Source organism: Salmo salar, unplaced genomic scaffold, assembly GCF_905237065.1.
Source record: "Salmo salar unplaced genomic scaffold, Ssal_v3.1, whole genome shotgun sequence".
Taxonomy (NCBI): domain Eukaryota; kingdom Metazoa; phylum Chordata; class Actinopteri; order Salmoniformes; family Salmonidae; genus Salmo; species Salmo salar.
This window is the reverse complement of record NW_025547411.1, coordinates 41,983-68,383: the sequence shown is the minus strand read 5'-3', so window position 1 is coordinate 68,383 and position 26,401 is coordinate 41,983. Positions and strand designations below refer to the sequence as shown.

The following is a 26,401-nucleotide window of genomic DNA, read 5'->3' as shown; positions in this document are numbered from 1 at the left end:
CCTAGCAGGACAGAGAGAGAGAGAACAGGTTAACCACCTAGCAGGACAGAGAGAGAGAGAACAGATTAACCACCTAGCAGGACAGAGAGAGAGAGAACAGGTTAACCACCTAGCAGGACAGAGAGAGAGAGAGAACAGGTTAACCACCTAGCAGGACAGAGAGAGAGAGAACAGGTTAACCACCTAGCAGGACAGAGAGAGAGAGAGAACAGATTAACCACCTAGCAGGACAGAGAGAGAGAGAGAGAGAACAGATTAACCACCTAGCAGGACAGAGAGAGAGAGAACAGATTAACCACCTAGCAGGACAGAGAGAGAGAGAACAGATTAACCACCTAGCAGGACAGAGAGAGAGAGAGAGAGAACAGGTTAACCACCTAGCAGGAGAGAGAACAGGTTAACTTCTTTGGGATAGGGGGCAGTATTTTAACGGCCGGATAAAAAAACGTACCCGATTTTATTTGGTTACTACTCCTGCCCAGAAACGAGAATATGCATATAATTAGTAGATTTGGATAGAAAACTCTAAAGTTTCTAAAACTGTTTGAATGTTGTCTGTGAGTATAACAGAACTCATATGGAAGTCCAAAACATGAGAAGATTCCATGCAGGAAGTGCCCTGTCTGACAATTTCTTGTCCTTCTGTTGCATCTCTATCGAAAATACAGCATCTGTGCTGTAACGTGACACTTTCTAAGGCTTCCATTGGCTCTCTAAAGCCGCCAGAAAGTGGAATGGGGTGTCTGCTGTCTCTGGGCAAAGAACAGCAGCAGAGTTTGTAAGTGGTCAGCCTCGGGACAGTGAGACTGAGATGTGCGTTCACGAGACTTCTCCAATTTCTTCTTTCAGTCTTTGAATGAATACAACGTCGCCCGGTTGGAATATTATCGCTATTTTACGAGAAAAATTGCATAAACATTTATTTTAAACAGCGTTTGACATGCTTCTAAGTATGGTAATGGAATATTTTGAATTTTTTTGTCACGAAATGCGCTGCTGCTTACCCTTCGGATAGTGACCTGAACGCACGAACAAAACGGAGGTACTTGGATATAACTATGGATTATTTGGAACCAAAATAACATTTGTTGTTTAAGTAGAAGTCCTGGGAGTGCATTCTGACGAAGAACAGCAAAGGTAATACAATTTTTCTAATAGTAATTCTGAGTTTAGGTGACCCCAAAGTTGGCGGGTGTCTAAATAGCTAGCCGTGATGGCCGAGCTATGTACTCAGAATATTGCAAAATGTGCTTTCGCCGAAAAGCTATTTTAAAATCGGACACCGCGATTGCATAAAGGAGTTCTGTATCTATAATTCTTAAAATTATGTATTTTGTCAACGTTTATCATGAGTAATTTAGTAAATTCATTCTAAGTTTTCGGTGGGTATGCTAGTTCTGAACATCACATGCTAATGTAAAAAGCTGGTTTTTGATATAAATATGAACTTGATTGAACAAAACATGCATGTATTGTATAACATAATGTCCTAGGAGTGTCATCTGATGAAGATCATCAAAGGTTAGTGCTGCATTTAGCTGTGGTTTTGGTTTTTATGACATATATGCTTGCTTGGAAAATGGCTGTGTGATTATTTGTCTCTATGTACTCTCCTAACATAATCTAATGTTTTGCTTTCGTTGTAAAGCCTTTTTGAAATCGGACAATGTGGTTAGATTAACGAGAGTCTTGTCTTTAAAATGGTGTAAAATAGTTGATTGTTTGAGAAAATTGAATTGTGGTATTTTAGTTGGTTTTGTATTTCGCGCCGTGCGATGCCATTGGCTGTTGGCTAGGGGTTAACCACCAAGCAGGGGAGAGGGACAGAACAGTACTTTAGTAGTGTTGTCCTGGGGGGGAGGGGGATTTTGTAAATCTATTCGATAGAGGTGATGTGTAAGAGAGTGCTGAAAGAGCAGTGAGACGGATTGAACTCATGCTGGCAGCGTTACAATGTCCATGTGCTTCAGAAGCAGGGTCTTAGACCGCTAGACTAGACTACCCTAGGCCACATGTACTATTTCAAACTTTGAATTTCAAAACACACACACACACACACACACACACACAGACTCCAACCTCAATCCCTTATTTGTAAGTGGAGATGTATTCAACAACAGATAGAAAGTAGTGACATTGCAAGAGCAGTGACAGTTTTCTATTGGTTTTAGTTTATACATAAACCAATAGAAATCTTTTTTTTTTTTTTTTTTGACCACATAACTAAAAGACGACACTCACCTCACATTCAACACCCTCTTTAGCCAGGACGGCAGCTGCGTCCAGGCAGAAACCCACACACCGGGAATGTGACACCAGAGTGATGTGAGTTCCTGATGAAAACACACAAATGGTTAGGTACAAACGCCTTCAGGTTGTAACAACAATAAGATGTGGAAATAAGTCAAGGGGCTACTTCCTGAATTCAACAGTGCATTCGGGAAAATTATTCAGACCCTTTGGACTTTTTCCACATTGTTACGTTACAGCCTTATTCGAAAACTGATTCAATAAAAAAAAAAAAAAATCTCTTGTTAATACCCCATAATGACAAAGCAAAAAAAACAGGTTTAGACATTTTCGCAAATGTACTCAAAATAAAAACCAGAAATACCTTATTTACATAATTATTCAGATTCTTTGCGATGAGACTCGAAATTGAGCTCAGGTGCTTCCTGTTTCCATTGATCATCCTTGAGATGTTTCTACAACTTGATTGGAGTCCACCTGTGGTAAATTCAATTGATTGAACATGATTTAGAAAGGCACACACCTGTCTATATAAGGTCCCACAGTTGACAGTGCATGTCAGAGCAAAAACCAGGCCATGAGGTCGAAGGAATTGTCCCAAGAGCTCAGAGACAGGATTGTGTCGAGGCACAGATCTGGGGAAGGGTACCAACAAATTTCTGCAGCATTGAAGGTCCCCAAGAACACAGAGGCCTCCATCATTCTTAAATGGAAGAAGTGTGGAACCACCAAGACTCTTCCTAGAGCTGGCCGCCCGGCCAAACTGAGCAATCAGGGGAGAAGGGCCTTGGTCAGAAAGGTGACCAAGAACCCGAATGGTAACTCTGACAGAGCTTTAAAGTTCCTGTGTAGACGGGATAACTTTTCAGAAGGACAACGATCTCTGCAGCACTCCACCAATCAGGCCTTTATGGTAGAGTGGCCAGACGGAAGCCACTCCCCAGTAAAAGGCACATGACAGCCCACTTGGAGTTTGCCAAAAGGCACCTAAAGACTCTCAGACCATGAGAAACAAGATTCTCTGGTCTGATGAAACCAAGACTTAACTCTCTGGCCTCTATTACATTCATCTGGAGGAAACCTGGCACCATCCCTACGGTGAAGCATGGTGGTGGCAGCATCACATCTGGAGGAAACCTGTCACCATGCCTAAGGTGAAGCATGGTGGTGGCAGCATCACGTCTGGAGGAAACCTGTCACCATGCCTACGGTGAAGCATGGTGGTGGCAGCATCATGCTGTGGGGATGTTTTTCAGCAGCAGGGACTGGGAGACTAGTCAGGATCGAGGCAAAGATGAACGGAGCAAAGTACAGGTAGCTCCTTGATGAAAACCTGCTCCAGAGCACTCAGGACCTCAGACTGGGGCGAAGGTTCACCTTCCAACAGGACAACGACCCTAAGCACACAGCCAAGACAACGCAGGAGTGGCTTCAGGACAAGTCTCTCAATGTCCTTGAGTGGCCCAGCCAGAGCCCGGACTTGAACCCGATCTAACATCTCTGGAGAGACCTGAAAATAGCTGTGCAGCGACGCTCCCCATCCAACCTGACAGAGCTTGAGAGGATCTGCAGAGAAGAATTGGAGAAACTCCCCAAATACAGGTGTGCACAAGCATATAGCTTCATACCCAAGAAGACTCGAGGCTGTAATCACTGCCAAAGATGCTTCAACAAAGTACCGAGTAAAGGTTCTAAATACTTCTGTAAATGCAATTTCATTTATTATTTTAAAAAAATATATAAATTAGCAAACATTTTGTCATTATGGGATATTGTGTGTAGATTGATGAGGGGAAAAAAGAACGTAATACATTTTAGAGTAAAGCTGTAACGTAACAATGTAAAATCAGGCTGTAACATCAAAATGTGGAAAAAGTCAGGTAGTGTGAATACTTTCTGAAGTCTATCTGTAACACTGTACAAACATCCCAAATGGCTCCCTATAGTAAACTACCTTTGACCAGATTTGGGACGCAACGATGCAATTAGCTAACAATGCTACATCTGAAGCGATTTTCAATGAAATTACCAATTATCTCAATGAAATGATAATTTATTATTTCATTGTGAAAGATAATTGATGTCAATGTTTTAACAGGGGATGTTACAATGAACATTTACATTTTATTTTCATAAAGTAAATTCCTTCTCTCCAGCTCTTGCCACTTACCTTGTCTTTCTACCTTGGCCTTTCCAATAGGTAAGACAAAGTCTTTATGCATAACCTCCTCAGACAGGTCAAAGGGCACGCCATACATCAGCTCATTCTCCAGGAACACCACTGTTGAAGAGAAAAATACATTTAAAAAAAGGCTTTTCGATTAGCACGCGCGCCATGGTTACAGCACAGGAACTTAAATGTCTACACTACAGGACACGAGCAGATCTACAGTGATCCCTCTCATCCTCGACCACCACCTCCTAGGGACCTGAGGACTAGGGACCTGGGGCGTCCTCCTAGGGACCTGAGGACTAGGGACCCGGGGCGTCCTCCTAGGGACCTGAGGACTAGGGACCTGAGGACTAGGGACCTGGGGCGTCCTCCTAGGGACCTGAGGACTAGGGACCTGGGGCGTCCTCCTAGGGACCTGAGGACTAGGGACCTGGGGCGTCCTCCTAGGGACCTGAGGACTAGGAGACCCGGGGCGTCCTCCTAGGGACCTGAGGACTAGGGGACCCGGGCGTCCTCCTAGGGACCTGAGGACTAGGGACCTGAGGACTAGGGACCTGGGGCGTCCTCCTAGGGACCTGAGGACTAGGGACCTGGGGCGTCCTCCTAGGGACCTGAGGACTAGGGACCTGGGGCGTCCTCCTAGGGACCTGAGGACTAGGGGACCTGGGGCGTCCTCCTAGGGACCTGAGGACTAGGGACCCGGGCGTCCTCCTAGGGACCTGAGGACTAGGGACCCGGGCGTCCTCCTAGGGACCTGAGGACTAGGGACCTGGGGCGTCCTCCTAGGGACCTGAGGACTAGGGACCTGGGGCGTCCTCCTAGGGACCTGAGGACTAGGGGACCTGGGGCGTCCTCCTAGGGACCTGAGGACTAGGGGACCTGGGGCGTCCTCCTAGGGACCTGAGGACTCGGGACCTGGGGCGTCCTCCTAGGGACCTGAGGACTCGGGACCTGGGGCGTCCTCCTAGGGACCTGAGGACTCGGGACCTGGGGCGTCCTCCTAGGGACCTGAGGACTCGGGACCTGGGGCGTCCTCCTAGGGACCTGAGGACTAGGGACCTGGGGCGTCCTCCTAGGGACCTGAGGACTAGGGACCTGAGGACTAGGGGACCTGGGGCGTCCTCCTAGGGACCTGAGGACTCGGGACCTGGGGCGTCCTCCTAGGGACCTGAGGACTAGGGACCTGGGGCGTCCTCCTAGGGACCTGAGGACTAGGGACCTGGGGCGTCCTCCTAGGGACCTGAGGACTAGGGACCTGAGGACTAGGGACCTGGGGCGTCCTCCTAGGGACCTGAGGACTAGGGACCTGGGGCGTCCTCCTAGGGACCTGAGGACTAGGGACCTGGGGCGTCCTCCCTAGGGACCTGAGGACTAGGGACCTGGGGCGTCCTCCTAGGGACCTGAGGACTCGGGACCTGGGGCGTCCTCCTAGGGACCTGAGGACTCGGGACCTGGGGCGTCCTCCTAGGGACCTGAGGACTAGGGACCACCACCTCCTAGGGGCCTGAGGACTAGGGACCTGGGGCGTCCTCCTAGGGACCTGAGGACTCGGGACCTGGGGCGTCCTCCTAGGGACCTGAGGACTAGGGACCTGGGGCGTCCTCCTAGGGACCTGAGGACTCGGGACCTGGGGCGTCCTCATAGGGACCTGAGGACTCGGGACCTGGGGCGTCCTCATAGGGACCTGAGGACTAGGGACCCGGGCGTCCTCCTAGGGACCCGGGGCGTCCTCCTAGGGACCTGAGGACTAGGGACCTGGGGCGTCCTCCTAGGGACCTGAGGACTAGGGACCTGGGGCGTCCTCCTAGGGACCTGAGGACTAGGGACCTGAGGACTAGGGACCTGGGGCGTCCTCCTAGGGACCTGAGGACTAGGGGACCTGGGGCGTCCTCCTAGGGACCTGAGGACTAGGGACCTGAGGACTAGGGACCTGGGGCGTCCTCCTAGGGACCTGAGGACTCGGGACCTGGGGCGTCCTCCTAGGGACCTGAGGACTCGGGACCTGGGGCGTCCTCCTAGGGACCTGAGGACTCGGGACCTGGGGCGTCCTCCTAGGGACCTGAGGACTCGGGACCTGGGGCGTCCTCCTAGGGACCTGAGGACTCGGGACCTGGGGCGTCCTCCTAGGGACCTGAGGACTAGGGACCTGGGGCGTCCTCCTAGGGACCTGAGGACTAGGGACCTGGGGCGTCCTCCTAGGGACCTGAGGACTAGGGACCTGGGGCGTCCTCCTAGGGACCTGAGGACTAGGGACCCGGGGCGTCCTCTATCCTTTAATTGGTTTATTTAGGTATGGACTGTGGTCCAGCTTTTAGCTACCAATGTTTTACACCATGTGTGACGAACTAAACTGTACTAGAGTTAGCTCTAAGCATTGGGACAGTGAAATGTTGTTGTTGTTTTGGCTCTGAACTCCAGCACTTTGGATTTGAAATGATACAATGACTATGAGGTTAAAGTGCAGACTGTCCGGTTTTATTTGAGGGTATTTTCATCATGAGGGCACTTTTGGTACATAGTACCCCGATTTTATGGGGACCAAAACTACTCGGATAATATCTCTTATATGTGTATTAAAGTAGTCAGAAGGCTGTATTTGGTCCCATATTCATAGCAGGCAACGATTACATCAAGTTCGTGATTCTACAAAATTGTTGGATGAATTTGCTGTTTGATTTGGTTGTGTTTCGGATTATTTTGTACACAATAGAAATTAATGGTAAAAAAATGTAGTGTGTCATTTTGGAGTCACTTTTAATATAAATAATAATAATACAATGTTTCTACATTCTTCTAAACACTTCTACATTAATGTGGACGCTACCACGGTTACAGATAATCCTGAATGAAGCGTGAATAAATTATGAGTGAGAAAGTTAGACAAATATCATACCCCGCAAGAAATGCTAACCTCTCCTGTTATTGTAATGGTGAGAGGTTAGCATGTCTTGGTGGTATGATATAAAATGCTAACCTTCCCTGTTATTGTAATGGTGAGAGGTTAGCATGTCTTGGGGGTTATGATATAAAATGCTAACCTCCCCTGTTATTGTAATGGTGAGAGGTTAGCATGTCTTGGGGGTATGATATAAAATGCTAACCTCTCCTGTTATTTTAATGGTGAGAGGTTAGCATGTCTTGGGGGTACGATATAAAATGCTAACCTCCCCTGTTATTGTAATGGTGAGAGGTTAGCATGTCTTGGGGGTTATGATATAAAATGCTAACCTCCCCTGTTATTGTAATGGTGAGAGGTTAGCATGTCTTGGGGGTATGATATAAAATGCTAACCCCTCCCTGTTATTGTAATGGTGAGAGGTTAGCATGTCTTGGGGTTATGATATAAAATGCTAACCTCCCCTGTTATAGTAATGGTGAGAAGTTAGCATGTCTTGGTGGTATGATATAAAATGCTAACCTCCCCTGTTATTGTAATGGTGAGAGGTTAGCATGTCTTGGGGGTATGATATAAAATGCTAACCTCCCCTGTTATTGTAATGGTGAGAGGTTAGCATGTCTTGGGGGTATGATATAACATGCTAACCCCTCCCTGTTATTGTAATGGTGAGAGGTTAGCATGTCTTGGGGGTATGATATAAAATGCTAACCCCTCCCTGTTATTGTAATGGTGAGAGGTTAGCATGTCTTGGGGTTATGATATAAAATGCTAACCTCCCTGTTATTGTAATGGTGAGAGGTTAGCATGTCTTGGTGGTATGATATAAAATGCTAACCTCCCCTGTTATTGTAATGGTGAGAGGTTAGCATGTCTTGGGGTTATGATATAAAATGCTAACCTTCCCTGTTATTGTAATGGTGAGAGGTTAGCATGTCTTGGTGGTATGATATAAAATGCTAACCTCCCCTGTGATTGTAATGGTGAGAGGTTAGCATGTCTTGGGGGTATGATATTTGTGCGTTTGTAACTTTCTCACTCAGTGCTGGAGTACAGAGCCAAAACACAAAATGTGTCACTGTCCCAATACTTTTGGAGCTGTCATGACGTTGGCCTCTTTTGGTACAGGGAGGACAGTTGACCCCCTCCCTTTTGCACCACCACCCAACCTACCTTCCCCACAACCCAGGCCCTGTGTGTAAAGGGTTGTAAAAACTCTAAAATTCCAGGAGAGTCTCTGGCCACATGTTTCATAGAGAGACAAAGGAAATTCTTCCAACTCATAGAATTGGAGAACCGAGCGACATGTGTGTGCTGGAGAAGGTATGGAAGATTGGTGAAGAATCCAGCTACGAACTGATCCGCTTGGTACAATTTTGTGATACTCAGAAGAGACAATATAGCCATATTACCATAAAACTGTTTATATAATAGCATCAGCTTGAGAATTGCATCATAATGGTTGTATAGAATGTATTAATAAGGATAAAGCTTTTGTAAGACATTGAGATGCTATGTACTGATGTAATGCGATAGAATTGTATTTCTGTAACCAAGTCTAGCTCAGTCATGGGCACGGCCCAGGGACACATACAGGACCAGGCGTCATTTGACCAGCCTGTTCGATGGGCACTATAAAACACTCCCTGATTTACATTTCTCCAGACCAGGCCTACACTCTATGGCCAGAGGTTTGACCATCCAAGTACTCTACTGAAAGTGAACCATACCACGTGGTTAACTTTTAGACTATCGATACCGACAGAATAAGAACAAGTCTTTGATATTAATTATTAGTCTGCAGCTAAGTAAATGATATCATCGAACGCGAAGACCAACGAAACATCCATTCTATAACGACATTAATGAATGTCGCTTTGAAAGATCCATTCTAACCGAGAGAGAGACTCTCCATCAGAACTACTCTCCAACAAGAATCAGAATGACACACTGAGCGTAAATTTATATTGATTGCAATTGTTCCCGAATGAGCGAGCCTTCAATTGTCAATTGTTAATATTAATGAACTCTGTGTGCCACAGCTGACCTTTTATGATCCATTGTTCAACAGGCCGACCTGCCTGTTTAGCCCACAAGGGCACATTCCGATACCAATCCTTTGTGACGATAATTACTGTTTGTATGTTTTCTGTTAATTACTTAGTGTAGTAAATAAATGATTAAGACAATTGATGTATGGATGATTTTAGTAAAGACTGGGTTCGTGCAGATACAACAATTTACGACGTTTGAAATGAGACTGGACTCGAGGTAAAATACACCATTTAAACCAGAAGATAATCTGCCTATACTATAATAGAATATAATATTATAGTACAGGAAAGTTATATTAGGAAAATTATAGCTTAGTAATCTGAATATTCTCCTTGGTGCCCCGATCTCCTAGTTAATTACAATTAAACGATTAATCAGTTTAATCGCGTGATAATAATTACAGGGAGCTAATTGATAAACATATCTTCAGTTTAATGGTACCCCCAAAGACACGACAGAGCTCACTGTATCTCTAATACCTTTGAGGAGGTAGCGATTAATCAGTTTAATGGTACCCCCAAAGACACGACAGAGCTCACTGTATCTCTAATACCTTTGAGGAGGTAGCGAGGAGATAAGATGCAAGGAATCACGGAAAGACAAAATGGACCCTCGTTCCCCCAGAAGTAGTGCACTATATAGGGAATAGGGTGGCATGTAGGATGCAGGTTGTTGCTCACCAGGGTTGTCGTCCCTGATAGCTGCTTTGAGGAGTCCTCTGGCGTCCTCAGAGTTCCAGGGACTGACTACTTTGAGGCCGGGGCAGTGGCCGTACCAGGCAGCGAAACACTGGGAGTGTTGGGCTGCCACACCTGCAGACAGAGGAACCAAAAATAACATTCTTTACCCAACGACATTTCAACTATCCCAGAAAGAAAAGAGACGCTAGTGTTTCCCCATGCTGATCCATAGAGAGAGAGATGCTAGTGTTTCCCCATGCTGATCCACAGAGAGAGAGATGCTAGTGTTACCCCATGCTGATCCATAGAGAGAGAGATGCTAGTGTTTCCCCATGCTGATCCATAGAGAGAGAGAGATGCTAGTGTTTCCCCATGCTGATCCATAGAGAGAGAGAGATGCTAGTGTTTCCCCATGCTGATCCATAGAGAGAGAGATGCTAGTGTTTCCCCATGCTGATCCATAGAGAGAGAGATGCTAGTGTTACCCCATGCTGATCCATAGAGAGAGAGATGCTAGTGTTTCCCCATGCTGATCCATAGAGAGAGAGAGATGCTAGTGTTACCCCATGCTGATCCATAGAGAGAGAGAGATGCTAGTGTTACCCCATGCTGATCCATAGAGAGAGAGATGCTAGTGTTTCCCCATGCTGATCCATAGAGAGAGAGAGATGCTAGTGTTACCCCATGCTGATCCATAGAGAGAGAGAGATGCTAGTGTTTCCCCATGCTGATCCATAGAGAGAGATGCTAGTGTTTCCCCATGCTGATCCATAGAGAGAGAGAGATGCTAGTGTTTCCCCATGCTGATCCATAGAGAGAGAGATGCTAGTGTTACCCCATGCTGATCCATAGAGAGAGATGCTAGTGTTTCCCCATGCTGATCCATAGAGAGAGAGAGATGCTAGTGTTTCCCCATGCTGATCCATAGAGAGAGAGAGATGCTAGTGTTTCCCCATGCTGATCCATAGAGAGAGATGCTAGTGTTTCCCCATGCTGATCCATAGAGAGAGATGCTAGTGTTACCCCATGCTGATCCATAGAGAGAGAGATGCTAGTGTTTCCCCATGCTGATCCATAGAGAGAGATGCTAGTGTTTCCCCATGCTGATCCATAGAGAGAGAGATGCTAGTGTTACCCCATGCTGATCCATAGAGAGAGATGCTAGTGTTACCCCATGCTGATCCATAGAGAGAGATGCTAGTGTTTCCCCATGCTGATCCATAGAGAGAGAGAGATGCTAGTGTTTCCCCATGCTGATCCATAGAGAGAGAGATGCTAGTGTTTCCCCATGCTGATCCATAGAGAGAGATGCTAGTGTTACCCCATGCTGATCCATAGAGAGAGATGCTAGTGTTACCCCATGCTGATCCATAGAGAGAGAGAGATGCTAGTGTTTCCCCATGCTGATCCATAGAGAGAGATGCTAGTGTTTCCCCATGCTGATCCATAGAGAGAGAGAGATGCTAGTGTTACCCCATGCTGATCCATAGAGAGAGAGATGCTAGTGTTTCCCCATGCTGATCCATAGAGAGAGAGAGATGCTAGTGTTTCCCCATGCTGATCCATAGAGAGAGAGAGATGCTAGTGTTTCCCCATGCTGATCCATAGAGAGAGAGATGCTAGTGTTACCCCATGCTGATCCATAGAGAGAGAGATGCTAGTGTTTCCCCATGCTGATCCATAGAGAGAGAGAGATGCTAGTGTTTCCCCATGCTGATCCATAGAGAGAGAGATGCTAGTGTTACCCCATGCTGATCCATAGAGAGAGAGATGCTAGTGTTTCCCCATGCTGATCCATAGAGAGAGAGAAGATGCTAGTGTTACCCCATGCTGATCCATAGAGAGAGAGAGATGCTAGTGTTTCCCCATGCTGATCCATAGAGAGAGAGAGATGCTAGTGTTACCCCATGCTGATCCATAGAGAGAGAGAGATGCTAGTGTTACCCCATGCTGATCCATAGAGAGAGAGAGATGCTAGTGTTTCCCCATGCTGATCCATAGAGAGAGATGCTAGTGTTACCCCATGCTGATCCATAGAGAGAGATGCTAGTGTTACCCCATGCTGATCCATAGAGAGAGATGCTAGTGTTTCCCCATGCTGATCCATAGAGAGAGAGATGCTAGTGTTTCCCCATGCTGATCCATAGAGAGAGAGAGATGCTAGTGTTACCCCATGCTGATCCATAGAGAGAGATGCTAGTGTTACCCCATGCTGATCCATAGAGAGAGAGAGAGATGCTAGTGTTACCCCATGCTGATCCATAGAGAGAGAGAGATGCTAGTGTTTCCCCATGCTGATCCATAGAGAGAGAGAGATGCTAGTGTTACCCCATGCTGATCCATAGAGAGAGAGAGATGCTAGTGTTTCCCCATGCTGATCCATAGAGAGAGATGCTAGTGTTACCCCATGCTGATCCATAGAGAGAGATGCTAGTGTTTCCCCATGCTGATCCATAGAGAGAGATGCTAGTGTTACCCCATGCTGATCCATAGAGAGAGAGAGATGCTAGTGTTTCCCCATGCTGATCCATAGAGAGAGAGATGCTAGTGTTACCCCATGCTGATCCATAGAGAGAGAGAATGCTAGTGTTTCCCCATGCTGATCCATAGAGAGAGAGAGATGCTAGTGTTTCCCCATGCTGATCCATAGAGAGAGATGCTAGTGTTACCCCATGCTGATCCATAGAGAGAGATGCTAGTGTTTCCCCATGCTGATCCATAGAGAGAGATGCTAGTGTTTCCCCATGCTGATCCATAGAGAGAGAGAGATGCTAGTGTTTCCCCATGCTGATCCATAGAGAGAGATGCTAGTGTTACCCCATGCTGATCCATAGAGAGAGAGATGCTAGTGTTACCCCATGCTGATCCATAGAGAGAGATGCTAGTGTTACCCCATGCTGATCCATAGAGAGAGATGCTAGTGTTACCCCATGCTGATCCATAGAGAGAGATGCTAGTGTTTCCCCATGCTGATCCATAGAGAGAGATGCTAGTGTTACCCCATGCTGATCCATAGAGAGAGAGATGCTAGTGTTTCCCCATGCTGATCCATAGAGAGAGATGCTAGTGTTACCCCATGCTGATCCATAGAGAGAGATGCTAGTGTTACCCCATGCTGATCCATAGAGAGAGAGAGATGCTAGTGTTTCCCCATGCTGATCCATAGAGAGAGAGATGCTAGTGTTACCCCATGCTGATCCATAGAGAGAGAGATGCTAGTGTTTCCCCATGCTGATCCATAGAGAGAGAGAGATGCTAGTGTTTCCCCATGCTGATCCATAGAGAGAGAGATGCTAGTGTTACCCCATGCTGATCCATAGAGAGAGATGCTAGTGTTACCCCATGCTGATCCATAGAGAGAGATGCTAGTGTTTCCCCATGCTGATCCATAGAGAGAGATGCTAGTGTTACCCCATGCTGATCCATAGAGAGAGATGCTAGTGTTTCCCCATGCTGATCCATAGAGAGAGAGAGATGCTAGTGTTTCCCCATGCTGATCCATAGAGAGAGATGCTAGTGTTTCCCCATGCTGATCCATAGAGAGAGATGCTAGTGTTTCCCCATGCTGATCCATGAGAGAGAGAGATGCTAGTGTTTCCCCATGCTGATCCATAGAGAGAGATGCTAGTGTTACCCCATGCTGATCCATAGAGAGAGATGCTAGTGTTACCCCATGCTGATCCATAGAGAGAGAGAGATGCTAGTGTTTCCCCATGCTGATCCATAGAGAGAGAGAGATGCTAGTGTTTCCCCATGCTGATCCATAGAGAGAGAGATGCTAGTGTTTCCCCATGCTGATCCATAGAGAGAGAGAGATGCTAGTGTTACCCCATGCTGATCCATAGAGAGAGAGATGCTAGTGTTACCCCATGCTGATCCATAGAGAGAGATGCTAGTGTTTCCCCATGCTGATCCATAGAGAGAGAGATGCTAGTGTTTCCCCATGCTGATCCATAGAGAGAGATGCTAGTGTTTCCCCATGCTGATCCATAGAGAGAGATGCTAGTGTTACCCCATGCTGATCCATAGAGAGAGATGCTAGTGTTACCCCATGCTGATCCATAGAGAGAGATGCTAGTGTTACCCCATGCTGATCCATAGAGAGAGATGCTAGTGTTTCCCCATGCTGATCCATAGAGAGAGAGAGATGCTAGTGTTTCCCCATGCTGATCCATAGAGAGAGATGCTAGTGTTACCCCATGCTGATCCATAGAGAGAGAGATGCTAGTGTTTCCCCATGCTGATCCATAGAGAGAGATGCTAGTGTTTCCCCATACTGATCCATAGAGAGAGAGAGATGCTAGTGTTTCCCCATGCTGATCCATAGAGAGAGAGAGATGCTAGTGTTACCCCATGCTGATCCATAGAGAGAGATGCTAGTGTTTCCCCATGCTGATCCATAGAGAGAGAGATGCTAGTGTTACCCCATGCTGATCCATAGAGAGAGAGAGATGCTAGTGTTACCCCATGCTGATCCATAGAGAGAGAGATGCTAGTGTTTCCCCATGCTGATCCATAGAGAGAGAGAGATGCTAGTGTTACCCCATGCTGATCCATAGAGAGAGAGAGATGCTAGTGTTACCCCATGCTGATCCATAGAGAGAGATGCTAGTGTTTCCCCATGCTGATCCATAGAGAGAGAGAGATGCTAGTGTTACCCCATGCTGATCCATAGAGAGAGATGCTAGTGTTACCCCATGCTGATCCATAGAGAGAGAGAGATGCTAGTGTTACCCCATGCTGATCCATAGAGAGAGAGAGATGCTAGTGTTTCCCCATGCTGATCCATAGAGAGAGAGATGCTAGTGTTTCCCCATGCTGATCCATAGAGAGAGAGATGCTAGTGTTACCCCATGCTGATCCATAGAGAGAGAGAGATGCTAGTGTTTCCCCATGCTGATCCATAGAGAGAGATGCTAGTGTTACCCCATGCTGATCCATAGAGAGAGAGTGCTAGTGTTACCCATGCTGATCCATAGAGAGAGAGAGATGCTAGTGTTTCCCCATGCTGATCCATAGAGAGAGATGCTAGTGTTACCCCATGCTGATCCATAGAGAGAGAGAGATGCTAGTGTTACCCCATGCTGATCCATAGAGAGAGATGCTAGTGTTTCCCCATGCTGATCCATAGAGAGAGATGCTAGTGTTACCCCATGCTGATCCATAGAGAGAGAGAGATGCTAGTGTTTCCCCATGCTGATCCATAGAGAGAGAGAGATGCTAGTGTTTCCCCATGCTGATCCATAGAGAGAGAGATGCTAGTGTTACCCCATGCTGATCCATAGAGAGAGATGCTAGTGTTTCCCCATGCTGATCCATAGAGAGAGAGAGATGCTAGTGTTACCCCATGCTGATCCATAGAGAGAGAGATGCTAGTGTTTCCCCATGCTGATCCATAGAGAGAGAGAGATGCTAGTGTTACCCCATGCTGATCCATAGAGAGAGAGAGATGCTAGTGTTACCCCATGCTGATCCATAGAGAGAGAGAGTGCTAGTGTTACCCCATGCTGATCCATAGAGAGAGAGAGATGCTAGTGTTACCCCATGCTGATCCATAGAGAGAGAGAGATGCTAGTGTTACCCCATGCTGATCCATAGAGAGAGAGATGCTAGTGTTACCCCATGCTGATCCATAGAGAGAGAGAGTGCTAGTGTTACCCCATGCTGATCCATAGAGAGAGATGCTAGTGTTTCCCCATGCTGATCCATAGAGAGAGATGCTAGTGTTACCCCATGCTGATCCATAGAGAGAGATGCTAGTGTTACCCCATGCTGATCCATAGAGAGAGATGCTAGTGTTACCCCATGCTGATCCATAGAGAGAGATGCTAGTGTTACCCCATGCTGATCCATAGAGAGAGATGCTAGTGTTACCCCATGCTGATCCATAGAGAGAGAGAGATGCTAGTGTTTCCCCATGCTGATCCATAGAGAGAGAGAGATGCTAGTGTTACCCCATGCTGATCCATAGAGAGAGAGAGATGCTAGTGTTTCCCCATGCTGATCCATAGAGAGAGAGAGATGCTAGTGTTACCCCATGCTGATCCATAGAGAGAGAGAGATGCTAGTGTTACCCCATGCTGATCCATAGAGAGAGAGAGATGCTAGTGTTTCCCCATGCTGATCCATAGAGAGAGATGCTAGTGTTACCCCATGCTGATCCATAGAGAGAGATGCTAGTGTTACCCCATGCTGATCCATAGAGAGAGATGCTAGTGTTTCCCCATGCTGATCCATAGAGAGAGAGATGCTAGTGTTACCCCATGCTGATCCAGAGAGAGATGCTAGTGTTACCCCATGCTGATCCATAGAGAGAGATGCTAGTGTTTCCCCATGCTGATCCATAGAGAGAGAGAGATGCTAGTGTTTCCCCATGCTGATCCATAGAGAGAGATGCTAGTGTTACCCCATGCTGATCCATAGAGAGAGAGATGCTAGTGTTACCCCATGCTGATCCATAGAGAGAGATGCTAGTGTTACCCCATGCTGATCCATAGAGAGAGAGAGATGCTAGTGTTTCCCCATGCTGATCCATAGAGAGAGATGCTAGTGTTACCCCATGCTGATCCATAGAGAGAGAGATGCTAGTGTTTCCCCATGCTGATCCATAGAGAGAGAGATGCTAGTGTTACCCCATGCTGATCCATAGAGAGAGAGAGATGCTAGTGTTTCCCCATGCTGATCCATAGAGAGAGAGAGTGCTAGTGTTACCCCATGCTGATCCATAGAGAGAGAGATGCTAGTGTTTCCCCATGCTGATCCATAGAGAGAGAGATGCTAGTGTTACCCCATGCTGATCCATAGAGAGAGATGCTAGTGTTACCCCATGCTGATCCATAGAGAGAGAGAGATGCTAGTGTTTCCCCATGCTGATCCATAGAGAGAGAGATGCTAGTGTTTCCCCATGCTGATCCATAGAGAGAGAGTGCTAGTGTTTCCCCATGCTGATCCATAGAGAGAGAGATGCTAGTGTTTCCCCATGCTGATCCATAGAGAGAGAGAGATGCTAGTGTTTCCCCATGCTGATCCATAGAGAGAGAGATGCTAGTGTTTCCCCATGCTGATCCATAGAGAGAGAGATGCTAGTGTTTCCCCATGCTGATCCATAGAGAGAGATGCTAGTGTTTCCCCATGCTGATCCATAGAGAGAGAGATGCTAGTGTTTCCCCATGCTGATCCATAGAGAGAGATGCTAGTGTTTCCCCATGCTGATCCATAGAGAGAGATGCTAGTGTTTCCCCATGCTGATCCATAGAGAGAGATGCTAGTGTTACCCCATGCTGATCCATAGAGAGAGATGCTAGTGTTACCCCATGCTGATCCATAGAGAGAGATGCTAGTGTTACCCCATGCTGATCCATAGAGAGAGAGATGCTAGTGTTACCCCATGCTGATCCATAGAGAGAGATGCTAGTGTTACCCCATGCTGATCCATAGAGAGAGAGATGCTAGTGTTTCCCCATGCTGATCCATAGAGAGAGAGAGATGCTAGTGTTTCCCCATGCTGATCCATAGAGAGAGAGAGATGCTAGTGTTACCCCATGCTGATCCATAGAGAGAGAGAGTGCTAGTGTTACCCCATGCTGATCCATAGAGAGAGATGCTAGTGTTACCCCATGCTGATCCATAGAGAGAGATGCTAGTGTTTCCCCATGCTGATCCATAGAGAGAGAGATGCTAGTGTTTCCCCATGCTGATCCATAGAGAGAGAGAGATGCTAGTGTTTCCCCATGCTGATCCATAGAGAGAGAGATGCTAGTGTTACCCCATGCTGATCCATAGAGAGAGAGAGATGCTAGTGTTTCCCCATGCTGATCCATAGAGAGAGAGATGCTAGTGTTACCCCATGCTGATCCATAGAGAGAGAGATGCTAGTGTTTCCCCATGCTGATCCATAGAGAGAGAGAGATGCTAGTGTTACCCCATGCTGATCCATAGAGAGAGAGAGATGCTAGTGTTACCCCATGCTGATCCATAGAGAGAGAGAGATGCTAGTGTTACCCCATGCTGATCCATAGAGAGAGAGAGATGCTAGTGTTACCCCATGCTGATCCATAGAGAGAGAGAGATGCTAGTGTTACCCCATGCTGATCCATAGAGAGAGAGAGATGCTAGTGTTACCCCATGCTGATCCATAGAGAGAGAGAGATGCTAGTGTTTCCCCATGCTGATCCATAGAGAGAGATGCTAGTGTTTCCCCATGCTGATCCATAGAGAGAGAGATGCTAGTGTTACCCCATGCTGATCCATAGAGAGAGAGAGATGCTAGTGTTTCCCCATGCTGATCCATAGAGAGAGAGAGAGATGCTAGTGTTACCCCATGCTGATCCATAGAGAGAGATGCTAGTGTTACCCCATGCTGATCCATAGAGAGAGAGAGAGATGCTAGTGTTACCCCATGCTGATCCATAGAGAGAGAGAGATGCTAGTGTTTCCCCATGCTGATCCATAGAGAGAGATGCTAGTGTTACCCCATGCTGATCCATAGAGAGAGAGAGATGCTAGTGTTTCCCCATGCTGATCCATAGAGAGAGAGAGATGCTAGTGTTACCCCATGCTGATCCATAGAGAGAGAGAGAGATGCTAGTGTTACCCCATGCTGATCCATAGAGAGAGATGCTAGTGTTACCCCATGCTGATCCATAGAGAGAGAGAGAGATGCTAGTGTTACCCCATGCTGATCCATAGAGAGAGAGAGATGCTAGTGTTTCCCCATGCTGATCCATAGAGAGAGATGCTAGTGTTACCCCATGCTGATCCATAGAGAGAGAGATGCTAGTGTTTCCCCATGCTGATCCATAGAGAGAGAGATGCTAGTGTTACCCCATGCTGATCCATAGAGAGAGAGATGCTAGTGTTTCCCCATGCTGATCCATAGAGAGAGAGAGTGCTAGTGTTTCCCCATGCTGATCCATAGAGAGAGAGATGCTAGTGTTACCCCATGCTGATCCATAGAGAGAGAGAGATGCTAGTGTTTCCCCATGCTGATCCATAGAGAGAGAGATGCTAGTGTTACCCCATGCTGATCCATAGAGAGAGATGCTAGTGTTACCCCATGCTGATCCATAGAGAGAGATGCTAGTGTTACCCCATGCTGATCCATAGAGAGAGAGAGATGCTAGTGTTTCCCCATGCTGATCCATAGAGAGAGAGATGCTAGTGTTACCCCATGCTGATCCATAGAGAGAGAGAGATGCTAGTGTTTCCCCATGCTGATCCATAGAGAGAGAGAGATGCTAGTGTTTCCCCATGCTGATCCATAGAGAGAGAGATGCTAGTGTTTCCCCATGCTGATCCATAGAGAGAGAGAGATGCTAGTGTTTCCCCATGCTGATCCATAGAGAGAGAGAGATGCTAGTGTTTCCCCATGCTGATCCATAGAGAGAGAGATGCTAGTGTTTCCCCATGCTGATCCATAGAGAGAGATGCTAGTGTTTCCCCATGCTGATCCATAGAGAGAGAGAGATGCTAGTGTTTCCCCATGCTGATCCATAGAGAGAGAGATGCTAGTGTTTCCCCATGCTGATCCATAGAGAGAGAGATGCTAGTGTTTCCCCATGCTGATCCATAGAGAGAGAGATGCTAGTGTTACCCCATGCTGATCCATAGAGAGAGAATGCTAGTGTTTCCCCATGCTGATCCATAGAGAGAGAGATGCTAGTGTTACCCCATGCTGATCCATAGAGAGAGAGATGCTAGTGTTTCCCCATGCTGATCCATAGAGAGAGAGAATGCTAGTGTTTCCCCATGCTGATCCATAGAGAGAGAGATGCTAGTGTTTCCCCATGCTGATCCATAGAGAGAGAGAGATGCTAGTGTTTCCCCATGCTGATCCATAGAGAGAGAGATGCTAGTGTTTCCCCATGCTGATCCATAGAGAGAGATGCTAGTGTTTCCCCATGCTGATCCATAGAGAGAGAGAGATGCTAGTGTTACCCCATGCTGATCCATAGAGAGAGAGAGATGCTAGTGTTTCCCCATGCTGATCCATAGAGAGAGATGCTAGTGTTTCCCCATGCTGATCCATAGAGAGAGATGCTAGTGTTACCCCATGCTGATCCATAGAGAGAGTGCTAGTGTTTCCCCATGCTGATCCATAGAGAGAGAGAGATGCTAGTGTTACCCCATGCTGATCCATAGAGAGAGAGATGCTAGTGTTTCCCCATGCTGATCCATAGAGAGAGAGAGATGCTAGTGTTACCCCATGCTGATCCATAGAGAGAGAGAGATGCTAGTGTTACCCCATGCTGATCCATAGAGAGAGAGATGCTAGTGTTTCCCCATGCTGATCCATAGAGAGAGATGCTAGTGTTACCCCATGCTGATCCATAGAGAGAGAGATGCTAGTGTTACCCCATGCTGATCCATAGAGAGAGAGATGCTAGTGTTTCCCCATGCTGATCCATAGAGAGAGAGATGCTAGTGTTTCCCCATGCTGATCCATAGAGAGAGAGATGCTAGTGTTACCCCATGCTGATCCATAGAGAGAGAGATGCTAGTGTTTCCCCATGCTGATCCATAGAGAGAGAGATGCTAGTGTTACCCCATGCTGATCCATAGAGAGAGAGAGAGATGCTAGTGTTTCCCCATGCTGATCCATAGAGAGAGAGAGATGCTAGTGTTACCCCATGCTGATCCATAGAGAGAGATGCTAGTGTTACCCCATGCTGATCCATAGAGAGAGAGAGATGCTAGTGTTTCCCCATGCTGATCCATAGAGAGAGATGCTAGTGTTTCCCCATGCTGATCCATAGAGAGAGAGAGATGCTAGTGTTTCCCCATGCTGATCCATAGAGAGAGAGAGATGCTAGTGTTACCCCATGCTGATCCATAGAGAGAGAGAGATGCTAGTGTTTCCCCATGCTGATCCATAGAGAGAGATGCTAGTGTTACCCCATGCTGATCCATAGAGAGAGATGCTAGTGTTTCCCCATGCTGATCCATAGAGAGAGAGAGATGCTAGTGTTACCCCATGCTGATCCATAGAGAGAGATGCTAGTGTTACCCCATGCTGATCCATAGAGAGAGAGAGATGCTAGTGTTACCCCATGCTGATCCATAGAGAGAGAGAGATGCTAGTGTTTCCCCATGCTGATCCATAGAGAGAGATGCTAGTGTTACCCCATGCTGATCCATAGAGAGAGATGCTAGTGTTACCCCATGCTGATCCATAGAGAGAGATGCTAGTGTTACCCCATGCTGATCCATAGAGAGAGAGAGATGCTAGTGTTTCCCCATGCTGATCCATAGAGAGAGATGCTAGTGTTTCCCCATGCTGATCCATAGAGAGAGATGCTAGTGTTACCCCATGCTGATCCATAGAGAGAGATGCTAGTGTTTCCCCATGCTGATCCATAGAGAGAGAGATGCTAGTGTTACCCCATGCTGATCCATAGAGAGAGATGCTAGTGTTTCCCCATGCTGATCCATAGAGAGAGATGCTAGTGTTTCCCCATGCTGATCCATAGAGAGAGATGCTAGTGTTACCCCATGCTGATCCATAGAGAGAGAGATGCTAGTGTTTCCCCATGCTGATCCATAGAGAGAGAGAGATGCTAGTGTTACCCCATGCTGATCCATAGAGAGAGATGCTAGTGTTACCCCATGCTGATCCATAGAGAGAGATGCTAGTGTTTCCCCATGCTGATCCATAGAGAGAGAGATGCTAGTGTTACCCCATGCTGATCCATAGAGAGAGATGCTAGTGTTTCCCCATGCTGATCCATAGAGAGAGATGCTAGTGTTACCCCATGCTGATCCATAGAGAGAGAGATGCTAGTGTTTCCCCATGCTGATCCATAGAGAGAGAGAGATGCTAGTGTTTCCCCATGCTGATCCATAGAGAGAGATGCTAGTGTTACCCCATGCTGATCCATAGAGAGAGAGAGATGCTAGTGTTTCCCCATGCTGATCCATAGAGAGAGATGCTAGTGTTTCCCCATGCTGATCCATAGAGAGAGATGCTAGTGTTACCCCATGCTGATCCATAGAGAGAGATGCTAGTGTTTCCCCATGCTGATCCATAGAGAGAGAGAGATGCTAGTGTTACCCCATGCTGATCCATAGAGAGAGATGCTAGTGTTTCCCCATGCTGATCCATAGAGAGAGAGAGATGCTAGTGTTACCCCATGCTGATCCATAGAGAGAGATGCTAGTGTTTCCCCATGCTGATCCATAGAGAGAGATGCTAGTGTTTCCCCATGCTGATCCATAGAGAGAGATGCTAGTGTTATTCCTCTAGCACTAAGACACTTGATTCAACAAATCATTTACATTTTCAAGCCTTTGCTAACAGGTGTGTTAGTGCGAGGACAAAAACTAAAAAAATCTTCCCCCTTGAGTCCCAAGGACCAGGATTGGAGGAAAACAACGGGTATCAGATGTTTGTTTATATTACCTGCGGAGGAGCCGTTGGGGCCACGGAACACAATGGGGACAGGCTGGGCTCCGGCGGACATGTAGTAAGTCTTAGCAGCTGAGTTAATCACCTGGTCGATGGCTTGCATGGAGAAGTTCCAGGTCATGAACTCACAGATTGGCCTCAGCCCGGCCTGAAAACACAGGAGGAGAAGAGGGTTGAGTCTAGTGCTATATTGTGTACTTTTTCCTAAGGCCCATAAGGCTCTGGTTACAAGTATTGCACTATGTAGAGGGCAGGGTGCACTATGTAGAGGGCAGGGTGCACTATGTAGAGGGCAGGGTGCACTATATAGAGGGCAGGGTGCACTATGTAGGGTGCACTATGTAGGGGGCAGGGTGCACTATGTAGAGGGCAGGGTGCACTATGTAGGGTGCACTATGTAGGGGGCAGGGTGCACTATGTAGGGTGCATTATGTAGGGGGCAGGGTGCACTATGTAGAGGGCAGGGTGCCCTATGTAGGGTGCACTATGTAGGGGGCAGGGTGCACTATGTAGGGTGCATTATGTAGGGGGGCAGGGTGCACTATGTAGGATGCATTATGTAGGGGGCAGGGTTCACTATGTAGGGGGTAGGGGGCACTATGTAGGGGGCAGGGTACACTATGTAGGGTGCACTATGTAGATGGTAGGGTGAACTATGTAGGATGCCCTATGTAGAGGGTAGGGTGCACTATGTAGGGGGCAGGGTGCACTATGTAGATGGTAGGGTGAACTATGTAGGATGCCCTATGTAGAGGGTAGGGTGCACTATGTAGGATGCCCTATATAGAGGGTAGGGTGCACTATGTAGGGGGTAGGGTGCCATTTGGTATGCCCTTAATGATAAGTCTCATCTTCCTACCACGATCAGACATTCAAATTGGGTTAGTGAAGATATGCTTGTACAATGTTACTTTCTATAGGAATAGGACATTTCCATACATTCCATAATAATAATAATAATAATAATACTAATTGACTTACGAATGCCGCACCAACAGCAATGCCTGCAAAGCCCATCTGTAAGGGGAGAAAATGCATCTGTTACAACATGTTCTAGAGCCCATCACATTTAGGGCCACAACATGTTCTAGAGCCCATCACATTTAGGGCCGCAACATGTTCTAGAGCCCATCACATTTAGGGCCACAACATGTTCTAGAGCCCATCACATTTAGGGCCGCAACATGTTCTAGAGCCCATCACATTTAGGACCGCAACATGTTCTAGAGCCCATCACATTTAGGACCACAACATGTTCTAGAGCCCATCACATTTAGGGCCACAACATGTTCTAGAGCCCATCACATTTAGGGCCGCAACATGTTCTAGAGCCCATCACATTTAGGACCACAACATGTTCTAGAGCCCATCACATTTAGGACCACAACATGTTCTAGAGCCCATCACATTTAGGACCACAACATGTTCTAGAGCCCATCACATTTAGGACCGCAACGTGTTCTAGAGCCCATCACATTTAGGGCCGCAACATGTTCTAGAGCCCATCACATTTAGGACCGCAACATGTTCTAGAGCCCATCACATTTAGGACCACAACATATTCTAGAGCCCATCACATTTAGGGCCACAACATGTTCTAGAGCCCATCACATTTAGGACCACAACATGTTCTAGAGCCCATCACATTTAGGACCACAACATGTTCTAGAGCCCATCACGTTTTAGGACCGCAACATGTTCTAGAGCCCATCACATTTAGGGCCGCAACATGTTCTAGAGCCCATCACATTTAGGGCCGCAACATGTTCTAGAGCCCATCACATTTAGGACCGCAACATGTTCTAGAGCCCATCACATTTAGGACCACAACATGTTCTAGAGCCCATCACATTTAGGACCACAACATGTTCTAGAGCCCATCACATTTAGGGCCACAACATGTTCTAGAGCCCATCACATTTAGGGCCGCAACATGTTCTAGAGCCCATCACATTTAGGGCCGCAACATGTTCTAGAGCCCATCACATTTAGGGCCACAACATGTTCTAGAGCCCATCACATTTAGGACCACAACATGTTCTAGAGCCCATCACATTTAGGGCCGCAACATGTTCTAGAGCCCATCCCATTTAGGGCAACAACATGTTCTAGAGCCCATCCCATTTAGGACCACAACATGTTCTAGAGCCCATCACATTTAGGACCACAACATGTTCTAGAGCCCATCACATTTAGGGCCACAACATGTTCTAGAGCCCATCACATTTAGGGCCACAACATGTTCTAGAGCCCATCACATTTAGGGCCACAACATGTTCTAGAGCCCATCACATTTAGGGCCACAACATGTTCTAGAGCCCATCACATTTAGGACCACAACATGTTCTAGAGCCCATCACATTTAGGGCCACAACATGTTCTAGAGCCCATCACATTTAGGGCCGCAACATGTTCTAGAGCCCATCACATTTAGGACCACAACATGTTCTAGAGCCCATCACATTTAGGGCCACAACATGTTCTAGAGCCCATCACATTTAGGACCACAACATGTTCTAGAGCCCATCACATTTAGGACCACAACATGTTCTAGAGCCCATCACGTTTTAGGACCACAACATGTTCTAGAGCCCATCACATTTAGGACCACAACATATTCTAGAGCCCATCACATTTAGGGCCACAACATGTTCTAGAGCCCATCACATTTAGGGCCACAACATGTTCTAGAGCCCATCACATTTAGGGCCACAACATGTTCTAGAGCCCATCACATTTAGGGCCACAACATGTTCTAGAGCCCATCACATTTAGGGCCACAACATGTTCTAGAGCCCATCACATTTAGGACCACAACATGTTCTAGAGCCCATCACATTTAGGACCACAACACAGGGTGTTTGTTTTTACCTCTGTGATTGGAGTGTCGATGATTCGTTTGTCTCCATATTTCTTCCACAGTCCCCTGCTCACCTACAAATTCACCAGTCAGGAGAAAAACCCCAATCAACTAGTCAAAATTATCAGTTTGAACAAAATACATTTCAAATATTATTCTAACAATAATATCATGGAACAAAATACATATACAATTAACAAATATAGAAAATATATGAGAACAAATATACTGAACAAAAATAAACGCAACAATTTCATTGATTTTACTGAGTTACAGTTCATGTGAGGAAATCAGTCAATTTAAATAAATTCATTAGGCCCTAATCTATGGATTTCACACGACTGGGAATACAGATATTGCATCTGTTGGTCAAAGATACCATTAAAAAAAAAATGTGCCACACAATGGACCTCAGCCTTTCTGTGCATTCAAATCGCCATCGATAAAATGCAAAACGAAAACATTTTTCTGTTGTCTGTATCTTATGCCTGCCCATACCATAACCCCACCATGGAGCACAAAGGAGAACTGCTCTCTAACAGGGATGTAAACACATTTGTTCACAGAATTTGAGAAAGATAAGCTTTTTTGTGCTTATGGAACATTTCTGGGATTTTTTTATTTCAGCTCATGAAACATGGGACCAACACTTTACATGTTGCATTTATATTTTTGTTTAGTGTCTATTTATTTTAAACCACTTTTGAAATCTGCATCCTGATTTGCATGTAGTTTGTCATTGTGAACTCATACCTTGTAGGCGCCATCATACTGAGCCACCTCCTCCCCTAGAAGGAAGACTCTCTCATCCCTCTCCAGTTCCTCGTCCATCGCCTGGTTGAGGGCATCTCGGACATTCAACTGAAATAGAGACGTACACGATGTGACTATACAAAAAAATGACTTGATAATAAAATCATAATAGATTCATTTTATATATAGCCCTTTTCATTACAAGCTTTAAAGACCAAAACAAGTGCAGAGCCTGTGGTCTAGCAACATAAACTCCTCTCCCCACCAGAGACCGGGGTTCAATCCCCACTCCAAAAACTTCATACTGTTTATCCCATCTCTCCGTCTACCT

At 46.6% G+C, this 26,401-nt stretch overlaps 1 protein-coding gene across 1 annotated transcript in view; it reads right to left on the bottom strand.

Moving 5' to 3' along the window:
• Window positions 1-26,401, bottom strand: part of LOC123731813 (pyruvate dehydrogenase E1 component subunit beta, mitochondrial) — a 35,953-nt gene that overhangs the window by 7,898 nt on the left and 1,654 nt on the right. Inside the window, exons 4-10 of the mRNA XM_045711237.1 lie at window positions 26,071-26,178; window positions 25,329-25,391; window positions 23,439-23,474; window positions 22,452-22,605; window positions 10,055-10,186; window positions 4,421-4,531; window positions 2,242-2,333 (exon numbers count right to left, since the gene is read on the bottom strand). Of these exons, the coding sequence (XP_045567193.1) occupies window positions 2,242-2,333; window positions 4,421-4,531; window positions 10,055-10,186; window positions 22,452-22,605; window positions 23,439-23,474; window positions 25,329-25,391; window positions 26,071-26,178 (696 nt within the window). The remainder of the gene's footprint in view (window positions 1-2,241; window positions 2,334-4,420; window positions 4,532-10,054; window positions 10,187-22,451; window positions 22,606-23,438; window positions 23,475-25,328; window positions 25,392-26,070; window positions 26,179-26,401) is intronic.